Source organism: Lacerta agilis, chromosome 1 (assembly GCF_009819535.1).
Source record: "Lacerta agilis isolate rLacAgi1 chromosome 1, rLacAgi1.pri, whole genome shotgun sequence".
NCBI classification, from domain to species: Eukaryota; Metazoa; Chordata; class Lepidosauria; order Squamata; family Lacertidae; genus Lacerta; species Lacerta agilis.
In genome coordinates, this window is record NC_046312.1 from 76312143 (window position 1) to 76328173 (window position 16031).

The 16031-nt window shown below is 40.4% G+C and overlaps 1 protein-coding gene across 3 annotated transcripts in view; it reads left to right on the forward strand.

Annotated features, from left to right (window-relative positions):
- LRP5 (LDL receptor related protein 5) overlaps positions 1–16031 on the forward strand; it is a 189994-nt gene that overhangs the window by 170110 nt on the left and 3853 nt on the right. For all 3 annotated transcript variants that reach the window (XM_033156106.1, XM_033156113.1, XM_033156120.1), the window contains 8 exons: positions 609–811; positions 4204–4415; positions 4923–5113; positions 8757–8966; positions 10553–10678; positions 12833–13069; positions 13534–13644; positions 15470–15706. In XM_033156106.1, coding sequence (XP_033011997.1) covers positions 609–811; positions 4204–4415; positions 4923–5113; positions 8757–8966; positions 10553–10678; positions 12833–13069; positions 13534–13644; positions 15470–15706 — 1527 coding nt within the window. The remainder of the gene's footprint in view (positions 1–608; positions 812–4203; positions 4416–4922; positions 5114–8756; positions 8967–10552; positions 10679–12832; positions 13070–13533; positions 13645–15469; positions 15707–16031) is intronic.

Here is a 16031-nt window from a genome sequence, read left to right on the forward strand (position 1 = left end):
CAAACATTTCTATAGTCATATCCACTTGGAAGGACTATGCATTTGTTTTTGTTTTGTTTTGTTTGTGATAGAGAGTAGGCTGGTTGGTTCTCTGGGGTTTGGAGCTGATCTTTTTAAGACACTGAAACCAATTATATTGTAACATAGTTCCCTAAAACAGACTGTAAAGTCTTATGACTTAATTGCAGCTGTTGTGCATTTCAGAGGTTTCCAAAAACATAACTTTCAGATTTGCAATAACTTCAGCTTTACCTTTTGGGGGAAATGCACTATAGTGTGAAATAAAAAGTTTTGGGTTTCCCCCCTCCACCCCCTCTGTGAGCACTGGCATAATAGTTAAGTTTCTAAAATAATCATATTGTTGAATCATTTGCTCTTCTGCTATACTGATTGATAGTTATGTTCCAGTTGAAAATATGATTCTAAATTACTCTTTAACAGTCTTAAACTGTTAACTGTGCAAAAACAATAGTAAAACCTGCAAGCTGGAACATTGCTTCTTTCTGTTGTTTGATATTTTCACAAATGCAGTTCTTGAGCCTTCCTGTTTTTTCCATGATCCTTGTATTTATAGATGATGATGTTAAATGTTCTCTTTGTTCTTTTAGCACCTAGCAGCTTCTTACTGTTTAGTCAGAAAACTGCAATAAGTCGGATGATACCAGATGACCAGCAGAGCCCAGACATCATACTTCCTATCCATGGTCTAAGAAATGTCAAGGCTATTGATTATGATCCTTTGGATAAATTTATCTATTGGGTAGACGGACGCCAGAATATTATTAAAAGAGCCAAAGATGATGGCACTCAGGTAAGTTAAAAATAAATAAATAAATAAATAACGGTATATATCTATCTGTTGGTGTATGTTTTCGTAGAAATGTGTTGCAGGTGAGACTTGTAATATGATGTTCTAGAGCAGGCATGTCCAACAGGTAGATCATGATCTACCGGTAGATCACTGGACATCTGTGGTAGATCATGAGTAGATCACTGGCTCCCCCAAAGAAGCTTAACAACTTTCAACTTTTACCTGAACCCCCCAAAAACAGGGCTCTCCTCCTCCCTTAAAAAAGCTCAAGAACTTTGACCTGAACCCCAAAAAAGGGGGTAGATCATTGCCAGTTTGTGAGTAGATTGCGGTCTCTTGGGAGTTGGCCACCCCTGTTCTAGAGAATCCCCACCTTCTAAGAATAGGGCTCCTGTTTGGGGCTCAGTGCATTCTGGGAAAGGAATCTAGCAGTGTTTCTGAGGCCTTGGAGTGGAGAACCTTCACAGCACACAGTGCCCTCCCAGCATTCCTTCTCCTGCTGCAATAGAGGGCTGCCAGCCCCAAATCAGAGCTTTTCATAGTGAGGCAACACATAGTTATTGAAAAGTGAGGAGGAAAGCTGTCTTTTCTTTCCAATACATTCCCTTAATAATTCTAAGAAGTGGGAAGAACCCCCCGGTCCTAGTACCCCTCCCCTGATACTTAGTTTATGGTGTCAGGAGCTTGAGCAGGCCAGTTCCCGCCCTCCCCCTGTTCTCCATTTTACTTGTGGTGGCGGTGGTTGTTCTTCAGCTGACACCCTGTGGTCTGCTTTACACATCATGCATAGCCAAAAACAAGCCTCAGTTACAGCTTGTGGTTAGACTGGGGAGAACTTAAGTGCGAGCCCAGGTTCGGATGGCTTAGCTTGGGTGCTGCAGCATAAGGGACCACAGAAGAGCAAAGCGGCTGTAAGCTTCTCTCCAGGAGTCCGCATGCTTTCGCGGTCCTGCTAAGCCATAGTTTGGCTTAGCATGACATGCAGACCAGGCCTTTGTCTCACCTGCTATCAGCTTTAGACTTAATTGATAGACTCACACAGCCTGTCTGATTTTCTAGTTCTTTAGACCCTTTCTCCCTCTCTTCTGCTTAGCTGCCACCAAATGTCTGGAAGTCTAGAGGACCCTGTAAGGCAATGATGGCCAAACTTGACCCTCCAGCTGTTTTGGGACTACAACTCCCATCATCCCTAGCTAACAGGACCAGTGGTCAGGGATGATGGGAATTGTAGTCCCAAAACAGCTGGAGGGCCAAGTCTGGCCATCTCTGCTGTAAGGCCTTTTAAAAAATTCATTTACTCCCCTAGAGAGTCCCTCAAGCATGTTGAAATAGCTGCTGTATGTTTTTGGTGGCTCTGTTTCAATTCCAAACTGATAAGTACACAATATTACGTTCTGAGTTATATCATTTAGAACTTTTATCATTCATAAATGTCAATCTTGGGCCTGATTCAGACTTGCTGACAAATCATGGGTTATCATTATGAGTACAGACATGATCCCCCTTTCCCATTCAACCACCCACCTCTTGCTTTACATCTTACAGGAGATGAGAAGTTTGCAATAAGATTCAGTTTTCCATTTTGTCTAAATACAGGAAACGATGGTTTGTATAACCAGGACAGTTTTCTGTATTTGATGAAATGCAAACTATGAATAAAAGCTTCTCCACTTCTTCTGCACAAAGGATGCAGGGGGAAAGTTGAAGGACAATGCTTGTTTGTCCTTGACATCTTTAGACTGTCTGCCTGTGCCTCTCTTCTGTGTTAGCTATTGTCACACAAACAAGGGTTTGTACCACCGACAACTAAAGTGAAATCCTCTGTGAAGCAAGTGGGGTGGGGAAAAGCTTTTGTAGTGTTTTTTTTTAAAAAAAAAACACAAACCCTTCCACACTATTTCTAAATAGTCTTAACAAGTGGAAGCAATGAAGATGGTACAGAATCCAGCTGTTGCCTCAGACCTTAGGATGCACAAGAAAACTATGAGGCTTCTGTCTCTCTTTCTGCCCGAACCTTACTTGTATGACGCACCAGCTCCACGCTGCAACGGAGCTTCTGTGAGGCTTCAAATCTTTTGAAAGGCAGGACCCTCGTTAGCCTTTACTATAATTTAATATTGGTGCTAATATAATGCAATAAACATGGTTAAGGTAGACAGGGGCAGTTTTTTTCTGGGGAAGGAGGAGGAGGAGAACGTACAATTCTATGTTGTGGTCTCAGTGTTATAACTGCAATTTTTATAACCCCTTCATTATGGTGCACCTTACACCCTCCACAGCTTACAGTGGGCAGAGTAAGGTCCCATGCTGCCTCCTCTTAAGTGGTAGATGACCTGTATTTCCAGTGTGTTTTACTCAAAGACGCCAGAAGATGTTGCAAAGAATTCCTATAAGCAGGCTGAGTTTAAAAAAGAAAAAAAAGTACAATGTAGGCTGATGTGATGAATTTTCCATAGCATTTTCTTTCTAGATAATGAATTATTGTTTGTAGCAAGGAGGGGCCTTATAGTGTCAGATCTGCTCTTTGAGGGATGCCTGCCAGGCGTTAATTGCTGGATGGCTTCCTATTAGTGGCCCTTCCTAGGTGCAAATTACATTGGAAGCTGCTTATTATGACACAGATTGTTGTACAGCATAGGCAAGAGTTTCAGTGTTTGAAGAAGTACCTCCTAGGGACATGTGGGTATTAAAAAATTGTACTTTTAATTGTTTGGCAATTTTTGCTACTTCATACTCCAATTAATTCTGTTAATTAGCATTTTATGGACCTTAATGTTCATAATTGGACATTAAACTTACATGGTTGTGTTTTTTTCCTAAAATGATAAGGAAAGGGCAAGGTCGCTTATTTCGATTTTATTATATAATCGCAAGATGGTTTCCTTACACCAAAACTGTTTGGGTAATCTTTGAGCCATGCTTGGACAACATAAATTAAACAAATCACATTGTTTATCATTAAGAAACAGATTGCAATTTAGTTCTAATACACAAATTGTATATTTCTGTATATTTGGTGCCTCGTCCATTACCTGCTTCTGTTCTTCATGAAAGTTTGCTATGGTTCATTGATTAGGCACCAGATTTTTTAAAGGATTTTGATAAGAGGGTTTTACTTTGAATAGCAGGTGGTGGGTACTCTCTTCGAAAGAGGTATCCACTCATTTCTCTCATAGCTGGGAATACCTCATCTATAAGAGGCTGCTTACTATAGTGTATTGGTGAAGGGAATAAAGAGCTATTATTTTTCCTTAAGCAACTTAGATTTCCTTTATTGTATGAGCACCCTTTTCATTAGATTGTCCTTACAGTATGCATTCCTTAACTTTGTTATGTTTATATCTTTCTTTCTCACCATTTTATTCCTATTTTATGTCGTCATCTTCTTGCAGCCTTTCACAGTCATGAGTACTCCCAACCAAAGCCAAAATCCAGAAAAGCAGCCACATGACCTGAGTATTGATATTTTCAGCCATACTTTGTACTGGACCTGTGAAGCCACAAATACGGTCAACGTTTACAGACTTAATGGGGAGCAGATTGGAGTTGTGCTCCGGGGAGACCATGACAAGCCAAGGGCCATAGTAGTAAATGCTGAGCGAGGGTGAGAATCCTTTTGTTTTGTAAGAATTAATATATTGTCCAGATAATACAGCACTATCTTAAGTTTCATACATTCTGAAATGTATCCTGCCTTTTTTTTTTGTAACTTTGGGAAACAGCTTGCATAGGGCTGCGTCAACAGGCCATACTGACAAGGATGAAATGTCTTTAGCTTTGAAATGTAGAAGCCTTCAGACCGTTTGCTGCGGGGTATTAAACCTTAGTCCCTGAAATGTTGTGTGTGGGAATCTCAGAAACATTCTAATTTAGCTTCATGTTTGTTTTAATTTGCAAACAAATTAATGTTAATGGGATTTCCTCTTCCTGTTCTTCTCCCCCAAAGTTACCGACCAATCAGTCTTGGAAGTTGAGCAGTAAAGTCCTATTTCAGGTGTAGACTTCTTAAATCTTCATGTCAGGGTCCATAGCGAGAATACAATGATAAACTGTATCTTCCATTTAAGAAACTGTGCTAACTCTCCATGGCTATTTTCCTACTTGTTGTCAGATATATGTATTTCACCAATATGCAAGAACGAGCCCCGAAGATTGAGCGTGCAGCCTTGGATGGAACAGAACGAGAGGTGCTCTTCACTACTGGCTTGCTCCGGCCTGTTGCCCTGGTGGTTGACAACAAGCTGGGGAAGCTTTTTTGGGTAGATGCAGATCTCAAACGAATTGAAAGCTGTGATTTATCAGGTGTGTTTTGTTCCAATTTAAATTATGTATAGTGAATTTAGACCTCTTCCTTTTCATCGCAGGGTTTTTTTTTATTTCCCTTCCTCTTGTAACCTTTCTGGTGTGCTGCAGAAATCATAAATAGCAGGGGGGGTTTGTCTAGGGTACTGATTTATCGTAACATAATTCTGAGATGGTAATACAGATACCTGTAATGGAAGCTTTCTGTTAATAGGTATGAAGTCTAGTTTTCCCATCCTCATTCTTCCCCCTTGTTTGTCATTGTTTGCTGGGGTGGAATATCATCATAAAGCAGTTGTCCTTTCTGTCACTTGCACTTTTATTTCAAAATAAATTTCCATGATTTAAAAAAAACACAAAAAAACCTAAATCAGACTTTAAATGAATGTAGGCAAGAGAGTTTCCAGTAACAGTCTGGAACATGCCTATATGCTCACAAAATGAAAGCTTCATATATATAGTATAATACAAAGATGAAGTGAATGTTGTATTCGGCAGAGATTAGAAAGAAATATGTGGCATTTCAAACTGATACAGATATTGGCAAATATTCAGCCATGAACTTGATATTGCTTGGATGTTGACTGTGACAATTTTTGGTAGCTTGTCGTTCCTATTCCGCCTTATGTGTTCATCTGGAGAATTTCATTTTTCAGAGACTGAAGTATTAGGCTTGATCAAGCAACGTGTGCCTCACTTACAATGATACTTCTGATATAAAATCCTTCCTCCTCAATATTGAGTCATTGTAGGGAAAAAAATTAATATATTTGATGATTGGGAGACAAAAGCAATGCCCTGTTGCTTTAATGAAAAGAAGAAAGAGTATCTGGATAAAAGGGAATTCAATGTTTATTAAATAGGCAGTATGAGTCACATAAATGATTGTTTGATTTGGGCATGATACCCTCCTATTTGTGCATAAATAAACACACTTGGTGCAAAGGACATGTTCCATATTGTCAGCACGGAATAAAATATTTTAGATTGGTTGTCAAGGGCATATATGAACTTGGCAAGTTACCTTAAATTTTAATAATATATTGGATCCTAAGTTGTTGACTTAAGTTCACAGAAGGAAAGTTCCCTGTTTCTCCTTGCTCTCTGGTGCCAGCTGTGCCCTCTCAAAAGGGGGAGGAGGAAATAAGGGGCTACTAACAGGAAGAGTGGATGGGAAACTTTTCCTCCATGTTCTTGTGTAAGTTAACTTGGTTCCTGAGGTAATCCAATCCAATATATATTAGTAGACTGCTCTGAAGATCATCTTCTCTATGCCAGTGTAGATGGATGAACCTCTTAAAAATTAAAAAGTTATTTAATCCTACTATAGTGAAATTCAAAGAACAGCAGCTAAACCTACTATTATTTAACCTTTAGGCAAAGTTGACAGTTCATCTAATTTTATCTACAGGCATGTCTCTGTATCCACTCACTTGAAAAACATTCTGCTTCTCAGAACCCAGAGGTAGCTTTAGGCCGGATGTAATAGGTATAATGACGTTTTACAAATAAGTCTATCAATAATAAAGTAGCTCAACGTTTGTGAAATATCTCAACGTACATGGTGTGGGTGTATGGAGGGAGAGAGCTACACACAGACACTCCTTTTTTCTTTCAATCAGGTTGAATTTATTAACTGTTATAAATCTGAGTAATTAATTACTGTGTATATTAAATACTTGTAATATAATTTGTTTTGGCTTACTGGGAAAAATAACTGACTGCTTGATCAAATATAGCCAAGTTTAACAGCCAGCATCCAAAACACCCCATAAGTATCTACTGTCCCAATTCATCTTGCTTTTTGCTAGTATGATTAGCTGCTGCTCTCTTTCCATGTGTGGGAGGGCTGTCAGCCACTCAGGATCTCTGACCAGTAAAAGCCATTTATTGGAATTTAAAAGTACAGTCACTGCTAGATTGTGTCAATTTCTGCTCGTAATCTGGCAGGTTCCACTCTAACCCATCCCATTGCACTGTTTAGGGCTTTAAAGGTCAGCACCAACACTTTGAATTGTGCTCGGAAACGTAGATCTCTCAGGACCGGTGTTATGTGGTCCCGGCAGCCACTCCCAGTCACCAGTCTAGCTGCCACATTCCGGATTAATTGCAGTTTCCAGGTCACCTTCAAAGGTAGCCCCACGTAGAGCGTATTGCAGTAGTCCAAGCAGGAGATAACCACAGCATGCACCACTCTGGCGAGACAGTCTGCGGGCAGGTAGGGTCTTAGCCTGCATACCAGATGGAGCTGTTAGACAGCCGCCCTGGACACAGAATTAACCTGCGCCTCCATGGACAGCTGTGAGTCCAAAATGACTCCCAGGCTGCGCACCTGGTCCTTCAGGGGCACAGTTACCCCATTCAGGACCAGGGAGTCCCCCAAACCTGCCTGCCCCCTGTCCCCCCAAAACAGTACTTCTGTCTTGTCAGGATTCAACCCCAATTAAATGACTGTGTATAAATAACGCTAGGTACGCAGGATGCCTGTATAGATTTCATAATGTATATTCAATAACCTGCTTAAATGACTTTAAGCTGCATTACTCAAATTCATGTGAGGCTGTGTGCTCATCTGAATTCATGGAACTGTAGCACACTTAGAGGTGATACTTCCACAACACATCCAGCATTTCCATAGCTGTTACTGCTGATCATCTGTTTGGCAGGTGTCAAAAGACCTTATACAGTGGACGCTCGGGTTGCGAACGTGATCCGTGCAGGAGGCACATTCGCAACCAGCAGCGTTCACAACCTGCAGCACTACGTCTGCACACACACAGCTTGCAATTCGGTGCTTCTGCGCAAAGTGCGATTCAGTGCTTTTGCACATGCGCGAGCACCGAAACCCGGAAGTAACCCGTTCTGGTATTTCAAGGTTCAGCGCGGTGCGCAATCCGAAAACACGCAACCTGAAGCGTCTGGAACCCGAAGTATGAGTGAACTGGTATTTCTGTGGATCAGGGTGTATTGTTGCAGTTCAAACATTTACTGGGGGATATATTTCTTTGATGTAAGCAAGAATGTAGCCAATTTGTCTATTAACTCCCACTTACAGTACCAGCTCTTACCTATGTAGTGGATTTACAGTTTTCCCCTGAGCCGTACATTCTGGCATATAATTGTGGCACCAGATATATGGGGTTAGTGTGTAAAAGTATGAAGCTTTTAAAAGCTATGGTCACATGGGAAGAAACATGTTTACATTGGCCTGTACATTCAGATTGGTAAGAAATGAAATTGGCTGCTTGCTGCCCACAAAGTGTGTGTGTGTGTGTGTGTGTGTGTGCACATTCAAACATATTTGAAGAACTAGAAAAATAACTACTCTTTTATGTATAGTCTGCCCAAGTGACATTGCTTTCAAAAATGATCCAAAAGCCCTCTGACGCAGGATATAATGGGACACTCTTTTCTGCATTGAATGATACTGGTTGGCCATTTTCTCCTCATTAGTCATTTTGGTAGGCCCGTTAATCTGTTTCTGTATCCATTTTGTCCAGATTGTTCTTGAACTTCATCATGTCCAATAATGGAAATGCTGAAAAATTGTTAAGCAAACATTAAGCAGTTACTGAAATTTTTGGAAATAATTTTATTAACTTAAAAAAAGCATGTCATCACAAAAGTAGTATTTTACTTTCAGGAGCAAACCGTGTGACACTACAAGATGCCAACATTCTTCAGCCAATGGGATTGACAGTATTGGGAAATCATCTCTACTGGATTGACCGCCAGCAGCAGATGATAGAAAGAGCTGAGAAAACTAATGGGTACAAGAGGACAAGAATACAAGGTCGAATAGTTCATCTAACTGGCATTCATGCAGTTGAAGACATTGACATGGAGGAATTTTGTAAGTTTATTACAGAGCTAGATATTTCAGATTTCTGCAGTAATACATTCTCTTTGATACTTTAGAGTTTTAAGCACAATATACATGGACATCTTCCTTCTCAGCTTGCTGACCAAGGGCATGAGGTCACTACTAATAGGATAGAACTTAAGCAGGTATTGTTGCTGTGTTCTAGTGTGCGATATTTTGATTATTTTAAGATGTACCCAGGGAATATAGAAGTTACTGTTAGAAAAATATGACCTATTTCTACCCTGAAGAAATTAGTTGGATATAGGTTAGTTTATCTACAATTAGTTGCAGATAAATACTTTTGGGGGGGGCAGAAAGCACTAAGTAAAGGTCCAGATGTTCACTCCGTGGATCACAAGAGCTTTCTTGGTATTTCATAAGGCTTACCAGTGTCTTAGATGCTCTGCATATGACAATAGCTGGCAGTTAAATCAACTTGTCCAGCATAAGAATTAATCAACCATCTTTTTCCTGTCTTATTTCACACCATCATTATGTTGCAGTGGCAAATACCTTTTGTAAATCTGAAAACAATAAAAAGACTTGATTCCTTGTTACGTGGCAAATTTACATTGCAAATGCATGTGATATATTTTAATGGCAAGCTTTGTGTATTCACTCACACTTGAAAAGAATTGCTTTTGAGTACTGAGAAGCACAGGTCTGTCCTTAAAAGCAAAATCTCTGTTACAGCAAACACTTTAAAAGGGTAATACTTGTTTTGTAGTGGTCAGTGATTTATACAAGGGCATCACAAGTTCACGTGTTAAATGTTGACTACCAAAAAGCAATATAAGCATGGTGAACTACATAATTTTCCACTTAGCTGCACCAGACAGAAAGAGGTGGCATTTACTACTATGACTACTACTACCAAAGAACAAAAAAACCCCTTAAAACATAGATGTCATTGTTCAATCCCTTAACACATAAATGCTATTGCTTGAAAATGGCACTAAACCTTGTGATAATGTTTAGTTTCCCCCCCTGATCTTGTCCAATTGCTACTTTTGTGTGCCCTCCCCACCCATGGAAACAAAAATAACATTTCAGGAGTATATTCTTTTTTGTAAACCCTTTTCAGGGTTCTGCCCAAATAAATTTAGAAAGTTGTATATACATTTCAATTGATAAATAAAATTCTGATAGTGTAATTTGATGCAACATGATATTTGGACTTCAAACATCTTATGTACTACTAGTAGTACCTAGTAGTAGTAGTAGTAGCAGCAGCAGCAGCAACAGTTTTATTTATTATCCACCCTTCCTCCTAAGATCCTGAGATGTGTCACAACAATTTACAATATTAAAAACGTTTTGTGAGTCCACAAACATATATTGTGTTCTTATCCAGTGATAGTTTTTTTCCTAGGCTATAAACACACAGTCTTCTCCTTTTCCTTTTTTTTCTTGTAACATTTCTTAAAATGTTATATATGAAAAATAATATATAAAGAAATGAAAGTATAAATGTATGAAATTCATATATGAACAATTTTTCAAAATTGCCATAGTTGTCATTTAACAGTAGTAGCATGACAGTTCTTTTTTTCTTTTCTTTTTAATTTATAAAGCTGCACACCCTTGTTCCCGGGACAACGGTGGATGTTCGCACATCTGCATAGCGAAAGGAGATGGAACGCCAAGGTGCTCCTGCCCAGTTCACTTGGTCCTTCTACAGAACCTCTTAACATGTGGAGGTAGGTGACCTAAGTGGAAGTCATTGTGTGCAAGCCTCTGTGCTTAGCCTTCTGAGTTCCTCAGTAAACTTACAGCCTGTTTCTTGGGGAACAAAAGGACTTTCCTGCTTCAGGAATAAACAGGAGCATGTGTTCTCTCAGGAGCTGATGCTGGCTCTGGCTGTTCGTTGTTGTCTGGTGAGCCTAAATTTCATATGAAATTAGGCCACTATTTAGGAGTTCTGCTTTCAGAGTTTCGAAAAGAGGACTTTGGTTTCTGAGTCTTTTCCTGGAATCTTAACAGTTGTTGTTACTCCTTGGCAGTCAAAGGAGAGGGGGTGGGGAATAGCATAACCATTGTGTGGTAGTTAGATGCAAAACATCATTAAAAGGAACTGATGCCATGTTACTCAACAGCAGGGTACTTTGAGCTCCAACATTTTCTCAGTTCAAGTTTAAGTACTTTGTTTGTGACACTGTTTCTGTTACCCCTGCCTATAGCCTACTTTTCTTTTGCCACTGATGTGTGTGTGTGTGTGTGTGGTTGTGGTTGTGTTTTCCTTGAGAAATGAGCATCTCATCACTTAAGGAAAGAATCTTCTCCAGCATTTCAGCTTACTACTTCTCTTCTTAAGTTTACTTTGGAATGCTTGTTTCTCTTAAATGGCATATTTGCTAGGACTATGAGCTCCCCAGGGAGAGCAATTTCCCTTATAAACAATTTCTGTCTCATGACCACAACATGGTCTGTGGTACCGGAGTTTTTGTATTTATTCTGCAAATGAAGAAAGAGAGTCTATTTTGCCCATGTTTCTCAACTTCCAAGAGGTTTCCAGAGCCTTTCCTCCTATTGCCATGTTGCATTCTGCTTTGATTGCAATAAATCCATGTCTTCGCTTTATCTTTCCTAATCGTTTTACACTGATCTTGTTCTGTGTCCTGGATGCAGCAATTTTAAATACAGAGCCAGCCTCATCTTGCAGTAATAGCTTGATATTATCTACTGCCTTTTTTCAAAGATTTTTTCCCCCTTCATATTTTTGATCTGCTTTCATTTGCATTATCACACTGCGAAGGGCAAACATCTCCACTAGGACAAGCATGGAAAGTGAGGGGGAAGAACCAATCTACATTTGCATTGGCTACAAATATTTGTGGTCTTGTGAGTGGCAAATCTTAGTTGCTGTTTTATTTCCTGGAGCTTCCTAATTCATGAGTCCCTACATTGATCCTACATTAACTACATTCTTAGAATTCAGACATGGTGCTTATACTAATAATAATTTAATTTTTAAGCACTGAGATTGATTGAATTCATCCTTGTGCTAGAGGGCAACAAGAGTGAATTCATACATGCATGCTTATCATTCAAAGCCTAAAGCACTTAGTGAGGCTTGTATGTGTGAAACAACCATACAATACCATTCAGCAGCTTTCAGTGGTGGTAGATCACATGTATACCCATGAGTCATCAAGTGGCGAGATATCACATGATGTAGAAGCAGGTTATGTATCAGGTCAAATTTTGCTGTCCTTGGCAGTTTGGAAAAGTCAGAGCTGATGCTTTAGCTGTGTTGCCTCCTTTACATAAATTGCTCCAGAATAAAGGAGCACAGTGCTATTAGAAGTCCCCTGAAACTTCTTACTCATGAATTTAAATTTTAATATACCTTTATTTTATGCATGTGTTTCATATTGCATGTTAGAAATGGTATCTGCATTTTTCAAATGTACTTCAATTGTACAGTTTTTCAGATTTACTTTTCAATAGAGGTTTATAAATTCTGAAGCCAAAAGCAGCTAGAAATACATTTTTGGTCACAACAGACAGCTTGCATAGATATGCATGTAGCAATTTCTGCATCAAGCTTGGGGGTTGAGCTATAGTTAGGCCATGGTTTGTAGTGTGTGCCTCCAAGTCAGAACATCAGGTTGCAGCTATTGTCAATAAATATAGTGGGTTCTGTGTGTTTTGTATTTTTGTAAAGTTGGCAAAACACTCATGTGATTTCTCCCCCTTCCCTATAAGAGCCTTGATGCTGTTTCAGAATCTAATACAAGATTGTGTGTGTGGTTAAATGCTTTAAATTGCTTTAAAATGTTTTAAATTGGTTTAATCTCTTGGAAGACTTGAAAATAATTTGATGGTGTTTTGTTTTTAATTCCCTTCCCCAGAGCCTCCCACATGTTCTCCAGACCAGTTCACCTGCGCAACTGGGGAAATAGACTGCATCCCTATGGCATGGCGATGTGATGGGTTTCCTGAATGTGATGATCAGAGTGATGAAGATAGCTGCCCAATTTGTTCAGCGTCCCAGTTCCAGTGTGAGAAAGGCCAGTGCATTGATGCACGTTTGAGATGTAATGGAGAAATTGATTGCCAAGATAAATCTGATGAAGCTGATTGTGAAAGTAAGACCTGTTACCTTAATCTTTTAGCAAGTTGACTAAAGGCACTTTTGGGCATTTCTGGGAACAACAGTAATAGCAGGCAAACAGGAAGTGGAAGTAATTCTTTGAAGCCATACTTGGCTGTTATAGGAGTTTAGAGCATCCATCAGTGTTTTGTTGGTGGCAGCTTTGCCTCCCATGCCACCTTGAGTCTCGTGTCATAGGGTGTTCAAACTGCAGCCATATTTCATTGGTTGTCCATGTCAGCTGAGGTGTAGCCCTCACACATCGGCTCAATGCAGACTCTGAACAGCAGATTGTTGACAGTTTTTCTCCTTAGAACTTGATAGTGAAGCATGTTTCATTTCTATAAATAAAATAAATTTGTGCAGTTTGGAGGCTCTTAAAAACTGCTGTTCATCATTTTATTTGAGCTGAGAATGATAGAAGTTTCCTCCACTGTTTTTCCCCCCACCCCCTTGCAGCAATTTGTCTCCCAAATCAGTTTCGGTGTGCCAGTGGCCAGTGCATTCTCATAAAGCAGCAATGTGACTCCTTTCCAGACTGCAATGATGGCTCTGACGAACTTGCATGCGGTAAGGGGCTTTTTGCATCTAGTTCTTTAATGTCCCTGTGAGAGGTTGCCCCCTGGGTCTAAGAAGGTAAACCCAGTTCTTTTACTACTGGGTTGGAGCCAGGTGCTTCTCACAGCTCTGTGTGTGTACACTTAGAAATGTAATATCCTTTAACAGTATCCTGCAATGTTCAGAAATCAGTCTTGTTTAAAAAACAACAGTAAACCCTAGCCCAATCCGCATCCTGTCAAGGAGCTACTGTGCTGTAGTCAGGCCCCCAACAAAATGTAGCCCAACAGCAATTATCAAAAGGCCAAAGCGGATGCAATTATTTTTGTCTGAGCCTTTGGTGGCTGCTCAAATTGGCTTCAGTCCCTGCATGGTTTATATTAACCATAAGTTCTTTGAGAGGCTTTTTGAATGTAGATAGTCTGATAATTCTGTTCTCTGAGCCCTGGGACCCATGCGAGGAAAGGACCACAGATAGCAACACTGAGATAATCGCAAAAGGCTTATATGGGGAATTGAACAGGGAGAATAAAGGGTCTGTTCTCTGTTTCAGTGGCTGTAGTTAACAACTTTAAACTGCAGTAGAAGTCACCTTATGTGAACCAAAATAATTGGGCGTGTATGAGGAAATGCTTCAGATGATTTGTTACCTTAAAAATAAATATTTATTTCCTGAACCATAAGGCTCGCTGGATGACCATGAGCCCATCACAAATGTTCATCCTCACCTACCGCATGGATGGATAAAACGATATAAAAATGTTAAGCCCCTTTACATATTCAAAAAGGCTACAGAGGCTGTTGCTAATAGAACACACGTGTGATTTTTTTTTATCATGCCTTCCAGCAGGTCCAAAATTTAGGAGCTGCTGAATGGTATTCTCAGGCCAGCTTCACATGGTTTTTTGGGGGGAGGGGGGTTTGGCATAGCATTCTCCATCAGTCCCCATCTATGTTGCCTGACCCCCCCCCCCCAAAAAAAGAGATGTGAATATGCCTGGCAGCAGCAGCAGGAATCTAAAAGCTAGGTGTTTTGAGGCACTGTGGGAAATTTTAAATGGCCGCACACAGCTGTCAGCCACCTGGTGTTCAGGTTGTTAAAGTGAAAAGGGGTGTCTCTACTGAAAGGCTACAACTAAATGAGCATCACACATCATCTTGCCAAAAGATAGAAGATTTGTTTCAGTTGTAAGTTTGGGGGCTGACTCAATGATTGGGGGCGGGGAGAGAACAAGCAGTATGAAGAATTAGGGAATACAAGCTGCGGGGAAGAATTTTTATACCCCACCCTGGGAAGGGTACTTCTGGTTCACATTACTACAGCACAGCTTTTCCAGAGAGAAATTGATAGGCAGGTTTTAGGGCAAGCAGGAGAGAGTTGCATCTCTATGCATCTGAATTCGAGGATGCTCTGATATGGTCCTGTTTCACCCCAACCCATAGTTTCCTGCTCACCCTCTCACAGCTGGCACTGTACAAAATCTTGGTCTCCTTAACTTTCCTGAATTGCACTCCAGTTTTTGTTGACCTTGGGTTCAGACTGAGAACTTGGCAGTATTGAGAGTTGCAGAAGGGAAAGCCTTAGAAGAAGAAAGTATGTACACTCTCAAACTATGTCAACCGTGCTTCATAATTTGAAAAGTGGCTCCGAATGTAAACATCCATGGTACTATCAAACACTGTGACTGAGTGACACTGCTAATATATTGTAAGGCACTTGAAATGTTGTGAGGAAAGGGGGTGAAATATATATTTATGAATATGCTGTCATCTGGCTTCCTTTCAGAGCATTTACATCTAATTTTAATTAATTAACTTCTTGTTTCGTTTTTTACAGCAAAAAGTAAATCGCCTTCTGATGAGTCACAGTCGCACAGCAGTGCTATTGGGCCTGTCATTGGTATCATTCTTACCCTCTTCGTTATGGGATCAATGTACTTTGTTTGCCAGCGAGTGGTATGTCAGCGCTATGCTGGACCCAATGGACCTTTCCCACATGAATACGTCAGTGGCACTCCTCATGTCCCCTTAAATTTTATCGCTCCAGGGAGTTCTCAGCATGGCACGTTCACTGGTAAATTTCCTGCACCTCATTGTTATTTTCCTTGTTCACCCACCCCCATCCCCTTAGCTTTGCAGTGTGTCAAATAGCAATTGAATGATGCAGCATGATCGCCATAGTTTTGTGCCCATTGTGTCATATTGGAGTACATTAGCTACTGCACATGTTACAGGCGCCTGTCTCACATCATCCAGAAGTCAGACATTTAGTGTCATTGGTGATGTTGGCATGCCCCGCAGCAGGTGCGCATGGTGTGCGCACATCACCTGGTCCCAGACCCCTCAGTTGCAGGGGCAAGCCGGCGCTCTTTGATTCCAGCGATGCAAAAGCAAGTGAG